Source organism: Gekko japonicus, unplaced genomic scaffold, assembly GCF_001447785.1.
Source record: "Gekko japonicus isolate JY-2015 unplaced genomic scaffold, Gekko_japonicus_V1.1 scaffold325, whole genome shotgun sequence".
In the NCBI taxonomy this organism is placed as follows: domain Eukaryota; kingdom Metazoa; phylum Chordata; class Lepidosauria; order Squamata; family Gekkonidae; genus Gekko; species Gekko japonicus.
In genome coordinates, this window is record NW_015164674.1 from 934,562 (window position 1) to 950,126 (window position 15,565).

Consider the following 15,565-nt stretch of genomic DNA (forward strand, 5'->3'; position numbering starts at 1 on the left):
CTTGAGGCCAGGAAGTTCCCCTTGCTGTAGTATCTGCCAGATATGGTGCGGGGATTCCGTCCAGAACTTTCTCTCTCTCTCTCTTTTTTGTTGAGACCTCTCAAGTTCAGTAGGTCTCTCCAGTCCCCTGACTGCTGTAGAATGACCGAGATCATGGAGCTTCCTCCTTTGAAGTGCTGCTCCTTGGGGACCTCTTCTCTGGCACCTATGTCCTTCAGGTGCCGACTTGGCTTTTGCAGTAAAGTAGCCTTGCCTTCTGTCTTGGGTCTTGCAAGGGCCCACTGGTCTCTTGTGAATTAAGGTCCAGACCATTGCGAAGGCTGGCCACCAATCTTGATAGTCATGCTTGTTGTTTTTGGTTGTGGCTGCCCTATTTAATTCTGAAGGACGAGGCCTTATAGGCATTGGATCTCATGCCATGCTTGTAGGGTGACCCTTCTCTTCCTCTACCTGGGGTGAGAAACCCATGAATGGAATGGCATATCCATGCCCATGGTGTCTCCTCCTGCGGCAGGAAGGCGGCGGCATCGCCTTCTTCTCCTTCGTCTCAGCGAATACCTCAACAATTTTTGATTCCCGAATAGAAGCCTACCTGAGGACTACTCTGTAGCTAAGTTACTCCTTGACAGTGTGTTAAAGGTTTCCCTTGCTCGAAAGCCGGACGAACCTGACTCTAGGGTTGCGGTTCTCCTCTTTGGTTCCGAGCCGAAGAGCTAGTTCTGTCCGAAGACGTTTCCATTGTCATGTGGCTGGCATGACTACACGCTGAAGCACACGGAATGCTGTTACCTTCCCACTGAAGCAGTACCTATTTATCTACTTGCAACTTCTTGCTTTCACACTGCTAGGGAGCTGGGACCAGGGATGGGAGCACTTGGGTCTTGAGCTGCCAACTACCAACCTTCTGAACTGTCGTTCAGTGTTTTAACCACTGAGCCACCGCGGCCCTTGCTGTCTCAGTCTTTCTGTCCCCGGCATCTTACAGCCTTCTCCCCAGCCTTGGGGAGCACTGCCCCTGAAAGTGGAGCCACCACAGGGGTACCGATCAAAGGACCTTAAGGACCTTTAGGTCTCCCACGGTCTCCTCTGTCGAGGATCACAAACGCTTTGTGACAGACAAAAGGGAGCTCCCACCTTTTTGAACAGCCCACTCTGCTCTAATGATGTTATCAAGGAAAGCAGGAGAAAGGAGCAAAAGTCTGCGCCTTGGCTGGCTTCTTAAAGTCTCTGGTTTCCTGCTTTGCAGAGACTGAAGATACAGGCTTTTCTGCCACTTCCCAAATGGTAACCCAGCAGCCTTCTGAAAAGCTCAGACTGGAATAGCCTGGATGAGGAGGGCTGGGTCTCTGCCTCATCCCCCAATCATTTCCCTTCTTGCTTCTCTGTATTTCCACCCAAGGAAGTGATGGTAGATTTAATTTCAGCCTGTCAGAACTAAGGTAAGTGGCGTGGTTTCCCTACCTTCTGGAGCCCCATGGAGGATGACCTCCCCCCCCAGCTCCTTGTTTGCATGTGTAGGATTTGGGGTTGTGCCAGGGCTACCGCCCCACTCCACTGGCTTCCAGTGTCCTGAAGCCATCGGGTGCCACCCCAAGTCACTCCCATTAAGGGCCAGATCCAGGAAGGGCCCAATGGACTCCCATTAAGGGCCAGATCCAGGAAGGGCCCGGCTGAAACTGTGAGGGAATAAATGGGCTTGGCACTGTGTCGGCTAGGCCCTGTAGCGGTTGCAGCTGGGGGTTCTGTGGCAGGGGCCAACCTGCTCCCATAAACCTGTTGGCCCCATCCCATCCCAAGAGCCTGGACTTTGTCCCTGGGTAGGTGCTGGCATGCCTGCTGTGGGGATGCTCCCAACGCAGCCTTCCCCCACCGCCGGAATGGGCCCACCATGTGAGGCCCTTTGTGTCTCCTGCCGCTAGCCGATTTCTTGGCTGCCTCTTATGTATGTGGGGGTGAGCAGGAGCCTACTGGCGTCCACCGCGCGACCCACCCGCCAGCGTCTCTGCCTGCTGTGCTGGCTTCTAGTTGCGTGCTGCTTCCGCTGGTGCCCTTTCATTGGGGGGGGGAGCAGGAGTCCATAGGCTTTGATTTCTCCAAGCCTCTGGCACTGTCTGCGGCCTTCACGCTGCCAACTCAGACCACTTGCGGGGTGAGGGGGAGAGCGGGGACCGACCGGCTCAGTGCATTCAGCTGGCCCTGTGCTGGTGGAGCTTCCCTCTTCCAACTGGTGTTGCTCGACCCCCGACTCCTCGGGGGTAATGGGGCTGAAGCTCCACAGGGACCTCTGTCATGGCCATTTTTCTGCCCTCCGAATCCTCGGATGGTGGGAGGGGCCGTCCAACCTTTTGGCACTGGCGGGGGGGACAGGAGCTTGCCTCCTCCATGCACCTAACTGGCTGGCCCGGCCACACCGTGCCGCTGGGTCCCTGTGCCGCCTGGGGTTGTTGTAGGGATTGTGGCTGAAAAGGGGCCCATCTGTCCCCATGGACCTGCTGCCCCAATGCCTCCCCAGGGGCCTCCACTGAATCCTTGGAGCTGGCCGGCTGCATCTGTGGGGCTGTCCCCCCAGGGCCCACCCCCCTGTTGGAATAAGCTCACCGCGGGGGCTCGCTAGCCCCTTCTGTTTCCCACGTTGATTCGTTGTTCCACGGCTGCTGCCTGCCCCTCCTGCTAGTGCTCTCTTTTTGGCACTGGGGGGGGAGTGGGAGTCAAATGGTTTCGATCATTCAGGGTCCCTGGCGCTGGCCGTGGCCTCCACGCCACCATCTTGGGCCATGTGTGTGGGGGAACACGGGAACCAGCCGGCTCAGTGCGTTCATCCGATCCCGCACTGGTGGAGCCTCCTTCCTCAGTTCATAGCAGCAGCGCAACTCCCAGCCTCTGATCTGTCTGTTGCCTGCCTCCCAAAACCTCGGGGGCAATGGGCTGCTGCTGTATGGAGGTTTCCGTCGCAGCCATTCCCTCTCCTCCTGGAACCTCGGGAGGTGGGGAGGCGAGTCTTCTTCTTCCCGTCTGGCATCTTTGGGGTTCTCCAGCTTCCTCGGAGCCTGGGAGGGAAGGGTAGGTCTTCAGACGTAGACCTCCCCGCTCTGCTGCTATCTAACTTTAAACTTCTAACTTTAAACTTTTCAAGTTTTAAAATGGTTCCTCTGGCTTGGAGCAGGAGCTCCAGACATCCTACCAAGTACAGGGCTATGCAGGAACTGGAGAGGTCAGCCTAGGTCCCTCCAGTAGGAGCCACACTATAAAGAAATTTCCATAGCCTATCCGAGCGAGCAGAGGCATGACCTAACCACTTCCTGGATGACTTCCCTCCACTGAAGGACAATTAGGAGGATAGTGTGTGGGGGGAGGTGCAATATGGAAGTCAGTGAACTGAATATACATTGCTCTGCTACAGTGGGCTTTTTCACATTTTTTTGTAAGTTCTGCCCCCATACTCCTTCAGGGTTTATTAGGGTTTATTTCCTGATTTCCTCACATAATTTTGTGCCTTTAGTTTTCACTTTTGGTTTCCCCCCCGGGGAGGGTGTTCCGACTCTTTTGAGACCACTTTTACCCCAGTCTTTTTCTGGAAGCCAATTTTGAGTTGTTTTTCCCCTAGTGCCTAATGTTTCTATCGGGTTTCTTCATCCCACTCTCCCCCCACCTCCAGCACACTTTTCAATGACTGGACTGTTTAATTAAACCACTCCCTCTCCCCCCCCAAGACACTGGTTTCAATTTTTTTAAAAAGCTCCTAAAATAGCACTATGACACTTTTTGTCATGAATGAGTGTGTGTTTTATGTAGTTTTAATATTTTTATGGTTATGCCAATTAGGTACATTGTACCGCTTTGTTAGCCGCCCTGAGCCTGTTCGCAGGATGGGCAGGGTATAAATATAATAAATAAATAAATAAATAAATAGTGTTGCAATTATAGTTGAAGCAGGTTCTCTGAATTCCCAGGTTTCATTATAAAAGAAGTCTTTAGCTCCTTCCCTTGCAGAGATATACCTTTTTGCTTATATCTCCATGAGGGAAAGGGCTAGAGACTTGCTTTTTTTTTTTTTTTTTAAATGAAAGCTGGGAATTCAGAGAACCTGCTTAAACTATAATTACAACATTACAGTATTATAGTGATATTTTAGGGCCATTTTTGAACAATAAGGGGGTGCTGTGATGCCACCTATAATGACACTGACGACAGCACCCTCCCTTGAAAACCCTCATTATTTAAGCCATATGTGAAAGAAAATAAACTGACTCTAGAACTGTAAAAATGCACAGGAAGGACAGACATGTGGAAGAGCCCTGCTGAAACCAATTCCAATGCTTGTGGATCAACTCCCAAGAAAATCAGGAGTAACTCCAGAATGTGGAAAAGGTTACTGAAAATCATTCAACAGATAAAAAATATAGAAGAGGTACCTGCACAAGAAGCACAAGAATGGTGGCATGGCTCACACTCCCTGCCATTATAATACTTTCCATCTTCACAGTGGATAACACATCTGGATCCCTGTAAACTATACAGAAACACACAAAAAAAATGCAAAACTATAACAAACCTTGCAGGATACTATACTGAGCACTTTATTTTTCTAAAGACAGTTTATGAAAACATTGTTTTCAAGTGTCTGTTATATCTCAATCCTAACACACACTGGACACAGTCTACACAGCTGTAATTTGTGCCTCTGCAAGGAAAGGGAAGTCAATCCCCCATTGCCTTGGCAATCCTTGGTGCCCACGTGTCTGACTCATAAATTGCTCCCACAGACTTCATGAATCATGGAGGTCTGCGGGCGGTTTGTGCGTTGCCTGATTGCATGGATCGGGCTCCCAGTCCATGACAAAATTTGGTCTGTGACCCCATCCCTAGTGGTGACATTTTCTTTGGGTTTGTCTTGTAGCAAGCTGTCCCTGGGTATCATTCTGGCCTTTCCAGTTATCTTTCTAACCATATCAGGAGGATACTGTACTTGCAAAAACACCAGCTGTAGATCCTTCAAGTGGATATCTCTGTCTGAGGGGTTGGAGCAGATGCGAATATAGCATAGGGCCTGGCTATAGACAATGGATTGTTTGCTGTGGTTGGGGTGGTAGCTGAAGGCGTGTACATAAGACCATGAGAGAAGCCATGTTATATCAGACCATTGGCCCATCTAGTTCAACATTGTGTGTCACACAGTGGCCAAAACCCAAGTGTAGAAATGTTTGCCGATCTGTCGGTTTCCAGTATAATGTGGTCCTTGTGTGTCCCTCACGAATTTGTACTGTGGTGTTCAGGAAGCTTATTTCTTGTATCGACTAATTCATAATTAGACTGATGGTGGGGTGGAAGTTGTTGAAAGCCTGGTGAAATCTTTTGAGGGATTCTTTGACATACCCTGCTACAAATTCTATTAGTCTTTAAGGAGCTACTGGCCTCCTGCTCTTTTCTACTGCTACAGACAAACTAACATACATCTTCATATATAACCTAAGACCACATTGCAGCATAATGGAAGTTAACTCTGCTGTACTTAAGATAAGTGAAAAAGCTGACATCAAAAGAGAAACAATAAAGATAAGTAAATAATTTGTAACTATCAGAGTAGTACATCCAAAATTTTCAATCATCAATTGTTTCTCTACAGTTATTCATAAATGTTATATTACAAGTCAAAATAGAAGGAAAAATCAAGTGCAAGAGCTAAAGCACCTATTTTCCTCCTACTTAAGGCTTTTTATCCACTGTTACCCAGGAGCTTATTAATGCAAGCATACAATAAACAACTCTCTGACATTTAAATGGGATGCAAAGTAAGGCTTAAAGAACTGTATTATGCAACTTTATTTGTTATATGTATATACATGTGCCTCCTTGGTTACTATGATAGTGCAATCTATCATTTCCTTACCTTAGGCCATGTCTGCATTCTGTGCAGGTTTGAAATTCAGTGCATGTCTTACAGTTTTCACTGCATTTACGGCAGACAATTTTATCTGAAAGAAAAAGAAATACTGTTCAGAAAATCCAGGTCAATAAAATGTAATGGATATATCTCATCGCTTATTTTCTTTCTTGATACAATAAACAGGAACTGAAAGCTAAAATAAAGTTCAATATTCCATATGGATAAAATAGTAACCTTTTTCAAATAATCTGAAATAACTGCATATATCTAAGAATGTATTTCTTTTTGAAAAAATGAGGGATAGTAAATGCTGCCTTTAAGGTTATAATGAGATCCTGCACTAATGACTGGTGCAAGCATTTACTGTGTAGAAAACAGAAACATCAGGAAAAGCTTTCTTTCAGATATTGATTTAATTTATATTTACAGATGCTTCTATCCTCTAAATAGATAACAGTACTGCAGGCACACAAGAAAATGAAATCTACATGCTTGACAAAAGAATATGGAAACAGAGGAGGAGAAAAAATGCGGAAAGGATGAAATAAGACGTGTTGGTGGATGGCAGGGTTTACAAACCCAATATAAACCAAGATGTCCTAAAACTAAAAAAGATGACTAAACTTCAGTGTCACTTTTATAAAAGTTGTAAATTGAGAAGAGGGGCAGGAAAGTAAACAAACAGACAAAGAGGGAAAATTGAGGCACAGTTTAGGGCAGTGATGATAATCCAGCTGCTAGCAGACAAAGGAAAGTTTTGAGGTAGGTTATGGCAGAGAACTGTTGGACTATAAACCAAAACGCAGATCCAGATGGCTGGAAATAGAAGGGATGCAAAAGAAGATAAAGACACAGCTAGGGCATAGTTCTGAAGGAGTTGTAGTGTCTGCTGTCTCTTTGAGCTTGAGAGGTCAGAGGCTCAGAAGGTGGTGTCAAAAATATTATTCCAGAAGAACTGCAACCCACATTAGCCATAAATGAGTTGAATACTTTGCAATTGTCCATCTGCTGTCATCTCTGGACAACCTTTCTTCGGTGTGGCTTTCTTTTCTTTTTTAAAGAAAGTAGGGCTGCTAATACAATTTATGGAACCCCTCACTGTTGCTAGTAGAGAACAGTAGTCCCTTTCTTCACTGTGTTCATGGTACAGTGTTTTTCAGCATTGCAAAGAACTTATCGTCTTGTTTGCTGGAGGGCTGGAAAAATGACAGCAGCTAATGGTATGGACCACCAAGTGGCAAGGAGAGAAGACTGAAGGGCAATAAAATATGTTTTAGAAGGGGGAATGATTTTTGTTCTGTGGCAATAAATTGTGAGTTGGATTTTTAAGAAAAAACGCTCAACAACCATTTGAAAAAAATTGGTGGTGCAGTTTAACATTTAATTATTTTCTTGCCCTCATCTCCTATGCATTTCTACTAAGTAAAAATGAAGGCTCATATTACCTGACATTTTTACCCTCAGTATTTTTACAATGTTGCTTTTGCAAGCATTTACAAAATGAGTAGCTGGTGCAACACATTTTCTGTTGTGGTGGTGGTTCTTATCTTGGGGAAAAGCCATTAATGTTTCATTTGAAATAAAAAAAAACATAAAAAGAGCCCTACTAGATCAAACCAATGATCCATCTAGTCCAGCATTCAGTTTTCCACAATGGCCAAACAAATGCTCAGGATGGCCAAAACATTCCCTTGCTTTTGCTTCCTTCCAGTAACTGGCATTTGGAGCTATACTGCCTCTGAACGTGACAGTCCCACTCAGCCATCTAGGAAATTGTCCTATTTCTTTTAAAAGCCATCTAAGCTTGAAACTGTAAGTGTATAGTGGTCACCTGGAAAGTTAATTAGAGCCTTAATTAGAAGGGATTTAAACACAATTTTTGCTGATTCAAATTTGCACACAGTGCCTGAAGCAGAAACAACAGATCTCTCTGAAAATCCATGTTTTCCCTGTGTCAAATCATGCAAATATATCTAGTTCTTATCAACATGAACATTCCTATTGGCAGGTGTTTAAACATATTAAATGATTTAAGAATACTGACTATTATCCAGGTAAAATCCATCTGGGCAGCTGGAAATGCAATTTCTGGTTTCTTCATGGATATAGTAACCAGGTTTGCAAGTATTGCACTGGTCATTGTGACCTCCAAAACAAGTTTCACAGTTGGCTGAACATTTTTTGCAGCGCTTCTTATCTGCACTGTAGTGGCCAGTTGGACAATTGGGAACACAGATTCTACATTGTATAAGACAAAAGGCATAGCCAGAATTGTTAGTGCATTTTGTGAAAATAACTGATTGAACTGTTAGAACAGCAACTTTCCAACTATGATGCAGACTTATCTATGAAAAAACTAACTTTTACTGGCTCTAGCTGCAGTAAATTAGATCAGATCGAAAATACTAACTATTGTCAGAGAGGTGGAAATGAGGCCCCTCTTGGTATTCTGCCTACATTTCCAGTACACCTCTATTAGCCCCCTATGAGTACAATATAAATATGAAATAATTAGTTTCTACCTCATTAATTACCAAACGTCTTACCCACATAACATCAAGAACACTGACACATAAGGTGATCCTTCAAATGGTACTGTCTCCTTTATCTTGTGACCTACAAGTACCTGGATCATCCATAGTATGTGAAAGTAGGGGTGTGCATTTGGATCTATCCAACCCCAAAATATACCCAAAAATTCTTTATTAGTATTTTTCTAGTATATTTTGGCATCCCAAAAGTATCCAAGATTTATTGGGAAAACAACAACAAAAATCCTGAAAAAAATCCCATATATTTTCAGGAATTACTGGGAAGGTCGGCAAAGCTGCAAAAAACAGCTGAATGGCAGGAGCAGAGTGCTCCCACTGCTCAGCTGTATTGGGTTTTCTTCTGCAGTCCCTTTAAATGTACCCTGTTTAAAAGGACTGCAGAAGAAAGCCCAAAAAACAACTGAGTGGCAGAAGCAATGTGTTTTTTGTGGCTCTGCCACTGCTGTGTGGTTTTTTCTGTTTTTTTTCTTCTTGGTTCTATTGGACTCTTAAAAAAATTGGGATTTTTGAGAAATCCTGGATCTGAATACTGGTATTGGGATCCAGGATTTTTTTGGGAAGCCCGAATTTTTTTTTTGGGGGGGGTCCAGTAGACTTGCATCAAAAAATAGCACAGCTTAGCAACAAATGCCACAGTTTAGCAACAGACTAGTAGTATGAAAGGAAGTGGGATGAGGTTGGACAGTGCAGGGTGGTCAGTAGTAGGGACAACCACAAACGGAACCAAGAAGCAAAATTTGCAATGAATTTTGCCCTGTTCGTGGTTCAGGAACTGAAGTCCAAGGCAGTTCGTGGGTTTTGTGCTGCTTCCTGGCCAGAGCAGACAACAGGGATTTAAAAAGACTTAAGTCCCTTTAAACCTATGCTTTCTGCTTCTGCAGAAAGCCGCAAAAACAGCTGAGCTGCTGGGGCTCCCTGCCACTCAGCTGTTTTACGCTTTCTTGTGCAGTCTTTTTAAAGCTTTAACAGCTCTGTGCAGCTCAGATGTTTAAAGGGGGTTTCTTTGACAGCTAGCCCCTGGACCTCGCTGCCCACGAAGGCCCCTTTAAACAACAGAGAGGCATGGAGCAAATAACTCTGTGTGGAGCAATTACTTCTGTGCCTCTCAACTGATAAAAGGGGCTTTCTTTGGCAGTCAAGAAATTCACTTTAAACACTGAGAGAGGGGCTTTCTTTGACAGTTAGCCCTTGGGGCTCACTGCCCAAGAAAGCCCCTTTTAAAGAGGGAGATCTTGGAATCGTAGTAGATAACTCACTGAAAATGTTGACTCAGTGTGCGGTGCAATAAAAAAGGCAAATGCTATGCTGGGGATTATTAGGAAGGCAATTGAAAAAAATCAGCCAGTATCATAATGCCCCTGTATAAATCTATAGTGCAGCCTCATTTGGAATACTGTGTTCAGCTCTGGTCACCGCACCTCAAAAAAGATATATAGCATTGGAAAGGTGCAGAAAAGGGCAATTAAAATGATTAAGGGGATGGAACACTTTCCATATGAAGAAAGGTTAAAGAGGTTAGGGCTCTTTAGCTTGGAGAGATGACGACCGAGGGATGACATGATAGAGGCTTACAAAATTATGCATGGGACAGAGAAGGTAGAGAAAGAAGTATTTTTCTCCCTTTCTCACAATACAAGAACTTGTGGGCACTCAACGAAGTTGATGAGCAGTAGGGCTTAGAACACATAAAAGGAAGTACTTCTTCACCCAAAGAGTAATTAACATGTGGAATTCAGTGCCACAAGAAATGGTGGTAGCTACAAGCACAGACAGCTTCAAGAGGGGATTAGATAAACAGATGGAGCAGAAGTCCATCACTGGCTACTAGCTGCAAGGTACGGATAGAATAATATGTCTGGGGCAGTGATACTTTGTATTCTTGGTGCTTGGGGGGCAACAGTGATACCATAGGGCTTCTGGAGTTCTGGCCCTGCTGATGGCAGCTGGGTTCTAGCCACTGTGGAACACAGAGAGTTGGACTGGATGGGCTATTGGCCTGATCCAACATGGCTTCTCTTATGTTCTTCTGTTCTTAAACAGCTGAGAGGCATGAAGCAAACTGCTCCACATGGAGCAATTTCCTCTGTGCCTCTCAGCTGTTTAAAGGGGCTTTCTTGGGCAGCTAGTCCTGGGACTCACTGCCCAACAATTCCCTATTAAGCAGCTGAGAAGCAGGGAGAAAACTCTGTGCTGCACAGCTATTTAAAGGGGCTTTCTTAGGCAGCTAGCTCCTGGGTCTCGCTGTCCAAGAAAGACCCTTTAAACTGCTGAGAGGCATGGAGCAAGCTGCTTTGTACTTAGGGCTGCCAAGCCGCGGCGGGGGATCCACACGTCTTCACAGGATCCCTGCCGCAGGGGACAGCGATACGCGTTGCACCACCATCGCCAGGATGTGATGCTACGCGTCGCTCTGGCAATGGGGCTGTTTGGAGTCCTATTGCCAGAGCGATACGTAGCATCATATCCTGGCGACGGCGGTGCAACGCATATCGCTGTCCTCTGCAGCAGGGATCCTGTGAAGACGTGCGGATCCCCCGCCGCAGCTTGGCAGCCCTATTTGTACTACTCAGCTGTTTAAAGGGGCTTTCTTCTGCAGCCAGCCCTGGGGGCTCACTGCCCAAGAAGGCCCCTTAATACAGTGAGAGGCATGGAGCAAACTGCTCCTTGTGGAGCAAACTGCTCCTTGTGGAGCAATTTGCTCCGTTTCACTCAGCTTTTTAAAGAGGCTTTCTTGGGCAGCCAGCCCTGGGGCTCTGCTTTCTTGGGAAGCTAGCCTCTGGGTCTCGCTGCCCAAGAAAGTCCCTTTAAACAGCTGAGAGGCATGGAGCAATTTGCTCTGCACCTCTCAGATGTTTAAAGGAGCATTCTTTGGCACCATTCCTGGGGCCAAGAAATCCCCTTTAAACAGCTGAGAGGCAGGGAGAAAACTGCTCCATGCTGCACAGCTGTTTAAATGGGCTTTCTTAGGTAGTTAACCCCTGGGTCTCAGTGCCCAAGAAAGCCACTTTAAACAGCTGAGCCATCCAGAGCTGAGCAGTTTGCTTCACATGGCTCAGCTGTTTAAAGGGGCTTTCTTTGGCAGCTAGCCCCTGGGGCTCATTGCCCATGAAAGCCCCTTTTTAAACAGCTGAGCTGAGCAGAGCAAACTGCTCAGCTCCAAGTGGCTCAGCTGTTTAAAGGGGCTTTCTTGGGTTCAGCTCCAAGCCATTTAAACCAAACAGCTGAGCAGTGGAGTGGCGTTCAGCCATTTGGTTTAAATGGCTGGGAGCTGTTTTAATGTCTGCTTTCTGCTCCCCACAGAAAGTGGCGGGGAGCAGAAAGAGGATATGGGTCATGGTTCAGTCATGAACCACAAACTAAACTGTAAAAATGTGGTTCGTGCCTAGTCAGAAGCCATCATTATCCCATGATTGGCCCCTTTCACATATCTACACTGTATAATTTAATCTTGGTATCTTCTGCATAAATGGCTGTGGCTTGGTATCTTTTTTTTTTTTTTTACAACCCAGACTGTTCAGTAATCTACAGGGGATGACTAAATGTTATATGGAAACATGTATTATAGCCCAATGCTTTTAACAGACGGAACTGTGAATAGAAAATTGTGTGTGTGTGTGGGAAGGGAGGTGATGAACCTTAGCTCTCATTTCTTTACTCCAACTCCACACAGCTTCCATGCTTCTGTGGAGTATCAGGTACACATATGAGAGGACACACACATTTGAAATCCCAGAGAAGCCACAGACATGGGTGTGTATGTGTGATCTGGAACAGAGAAGTAGTGGGTATGGAATTAAGCATCCTTCCTACCTCTCTGCTGCTTTTTTGTTCTCAATCACCCCATCCTAACACTGCATTCTAAAAAATGGATTTGGTGTCATGCCTCTAATATTAAATATTCATGTAACTCAGTTTTTCAGTGTTAATAGTTTGCTCACTGTAACTTTGTTCAATATATTAAAATGGACTAATATTATAAATTTGAATGCTTGGTAACAGTCTCATGAATCAGTAACTCTACCCAGCTTTAAGCAATGTTATCAAGTAAGTTCAGTTCAGTTCAGTTCGATTTATTGCATATGGCCAATGGCCGTTACAAGTACAGTACATATCAAGTAAGTTAAAGAAGAAAGGTTTATTGCAATAAATGTGTTGGGTGAATAGGTAACAATTACTATATAAGTATGTTCTTCTTACCTTGTGTTGTTTTTAGATTTGTAGTAGTAGTGTAGACAGTCATTGCAATGGTCTGGTCCAGGCCCACCACATCCTACCTTACTGCACTCTGCATTGCATGGACCTTTTATTAGAGGGAAACAACAACTTTATGTCACAGATATGGTCAGAAATATAGGGGAACAGTGGCTGGACTTCACCAGATAGATCATGGAGGATGTTGCTGCACACATAAACAGAGTAAACCTGGCATCTCAGGGAAGCATGCCAAGAAGGGAGTCTAAAAACCCAGAAGAGTAATAAGAAGACAAAGTAGCAACATAGTTATATGGCCTTGTGTAGATTAGAAACTGTCTAGCCCAGGCTTTTGAATAGGAGCCACCACCACCAGTCCATCACTAGTGCACTACCAACGCACTAGTCTACCATCAACGCCCCATATATGGACATCTGGAGGGGGCACGTTCCATCAATGCCCCATAATCGCTGCACTATGGGCGAGAATGGGAGGTGTAGGGGGTGGCCATCTTGCTTTTAGAAAGTGTAATTTGGAATTTGGAAATTGACTGAGAGGAGCACCAAAATTGGTTTAATGGTGATGTATTTTACTATTTGGTATTGTTTTACTGTTTTATCTGGCGATACGCCCTGTAAGCCGCCCTGAGCCTCCGGGGAGGGTGGGATAGAAATGTGAATAATAAATAAATAAATAATAAATAAATTATCTTGTATGTAAATTTTTCTTTGGTTTTAACACATTATAGGACGGGAAGGGTACAAGGGATGGGATACGACATAAAGGGAAGTTCCAACAAGTTTATATAAAAGCTGTTACAAATTTTCTGTATTAATTCTTTGTTTCCAATCTCTTTCTTTTAAGTATTTATTAAAGCTAGTAACGCTTAATCAAATTGCTAACATCTTCTATAATGGTTCCTGAAAAAAGGTTCTATGCCATTCAAGTTAGAGTTTCTCCAAGTTAATGAGTTATATTTATTGTTTGTGATCTTCAAAGTTTCTTTCCATCCAGTCATAAAATGGTATCCAATTGTCTCACACTTTTTGTTTACTTTGGTCTTTTAACAAGTCCGACAATATAATCATTTTGGTTGGTTCAAAGATTTTTGACAAAAGTTCATTTTCTGTTGGTATCTCCAATTTTTTCTAGTATTTAGCATACAGAATTCTTAGCATAAAGAATTCTTGCTGCCGTAACTATATGTATAATTAAGTGTTTAACTTTCTTATCTTTTACATCAGACATAATATTAAGTAAAAACATTTCAGGTTTAAATGGTAGCAATATCAACTTTTTTTGGTAACATTTCATGAACCCTTCTCCAGTATAACATCACCTCTTTACATGAAAAAAGCTTCCCACCTGTATCTTACATTTCCAACATTCGTCAGACATTCCAGGGTATATTCTGGCTAATTTCTCTGGCATTATATGTCACCTATAAAACATTTTATATAGATTCTATTTAAAAGAAACTGATTTTGTTATTTTAACATATTTGTTTTCCATATTTGCAACCAATTATCAAGATCAATATTCTGGTAAACAAATTTTATTTTCTTAGGAACATAACATATAAGATTAAATCATTCAGTCCATTGTTTACCTCATTCCCTTCCTCCCCTCCCTCCAGTAGCTTCCCGCAATGCTTCTCCCCCTTCTTACAAATTTCATTATATCATTAACACATCGTTTGTTATCATCCAACCTCAAGATAACATCATTTGACTTAATATTGATCTAAACATATTAAGTTTTGTTTTACATCCCAGTTCTTTTCCAGATATATTTTAAAGTCATTCCATTCTTGAAAAAACACGTTGTCTTCTTGATTATTCAACTTCTTTGTGATTTTATCCATTTCTGCCATGAACAGAACTTTTTGTATCCAGTCTTCGATTTCTGGTACTTTCTCAGTCTTCCAAAATTGTGCATAAATCATCCTCGCTGTTGTAATAAGGTACCAGAATAAAGTCCTTTTAGTCGAGTTAACTTCTTCCATTTTTAGTCCCAAAAGCAGAATTTCCGGCGCTTTCTTGAAAGAGCACTTAAGTATTTTTTGCATTTCTTTGTGGACTTTTGTCCAAAAGAGTGTAGCTTTTTCACAAGTCCACCACATATGGTAAAATGAGCCCTCATGTTTTTTACATTTCCAACATTTATTTGACATATTCTGGTTCATATTTGCAATTTTCTTTGGGGTCATATACCACCTATACATCATTTTGTAACAATTCTCTCTAACATTGGTACAGGGTGATATCTTAATAGCATTTTTCCACAAATATTCCCAGGTTTCTATGTCAATTTCCTTGTTCATATTTATTGCCCATTTTAACATTTGCTCTTTCACAGTCTCATCTTCTGTATACCATTTTAACAACACTTTATACATTTTAGAGATATCTTTTCCCCCTCCACTCTCCCATACCTTTTCCATTTCATTTTTTTCCTCTCTAAAACCATAATTTCTTTTGTCTGACCTAAAAAGGTCAGAGATCTGCATGTATTTCAACCATTCATATTCATATTCAATTTCATTCTGCTTTTTCATTACCCATTCTGTTCCCTCTTTTTTTATTATGTCTTTATACAGCAACCAATCTTTGTCTCTACGTCTTGAGTAAGATGTTAACACTTCCACTGGTACAATCCAAAGTGGCCTTACATCACCAAAATATTTTTTATATCTCATCCATACCACAAATAATGCTTTTCTTACCACATGATGCTTAAAAAAGCTATCCATTTTTGTTTTGTCATACCATAAATATGCATGCCAACCAAATCTACAATCATGACCTTCTAACCCCAATAGCTTATCATTTTCTAATTTCACCCATTGCTTCAACCAGGTCATACAAACCGCTTCATAATATAATCTGAGATTTGGTAGCTGTAGTCCACCTCTGTCCTTGGCATCACAAAGTATTT

The 15,565-nt window shown here is 43.2% G+C and overlaps 1 protein-coding gene across 1 annotated transcript in view; it reads right to left on the minus strand.

Moving 5' to 3' along the window:
• The window catches only part of PCSK5 (proprotein convertase subtilisin/kexin type 5), a 491,368-nt gene that overhangs the window by 129,117 nt on the left and 346,686 nt on the right, over positions 1 to 15,565 (minus strand). Inside the window, exons 15-18 of the mRNA XM_015409257.1 lie at positions 12,634 to 12,736; positions 7,929 to 8,122; positions 5,888 to 5,972; positions 4,413 to 4,510 (exon numbers count right to left, since the gene is read on the minus strand). Coding sequence (XP_015264743.1) covers positions 4,413 to 4,510; positions 5,888 to 5,972; positions 7,929 to 8,122; positions 12,634 to 12,736 — 480 coding nt within the window. The remainder of the gene's footprint in view (positions 1 to 4,412; positions 4,511 to 5,887; positions 5,973 to 7,928; positions 8,123 to 12,633; positions 12,737 to 15,565) is intronic.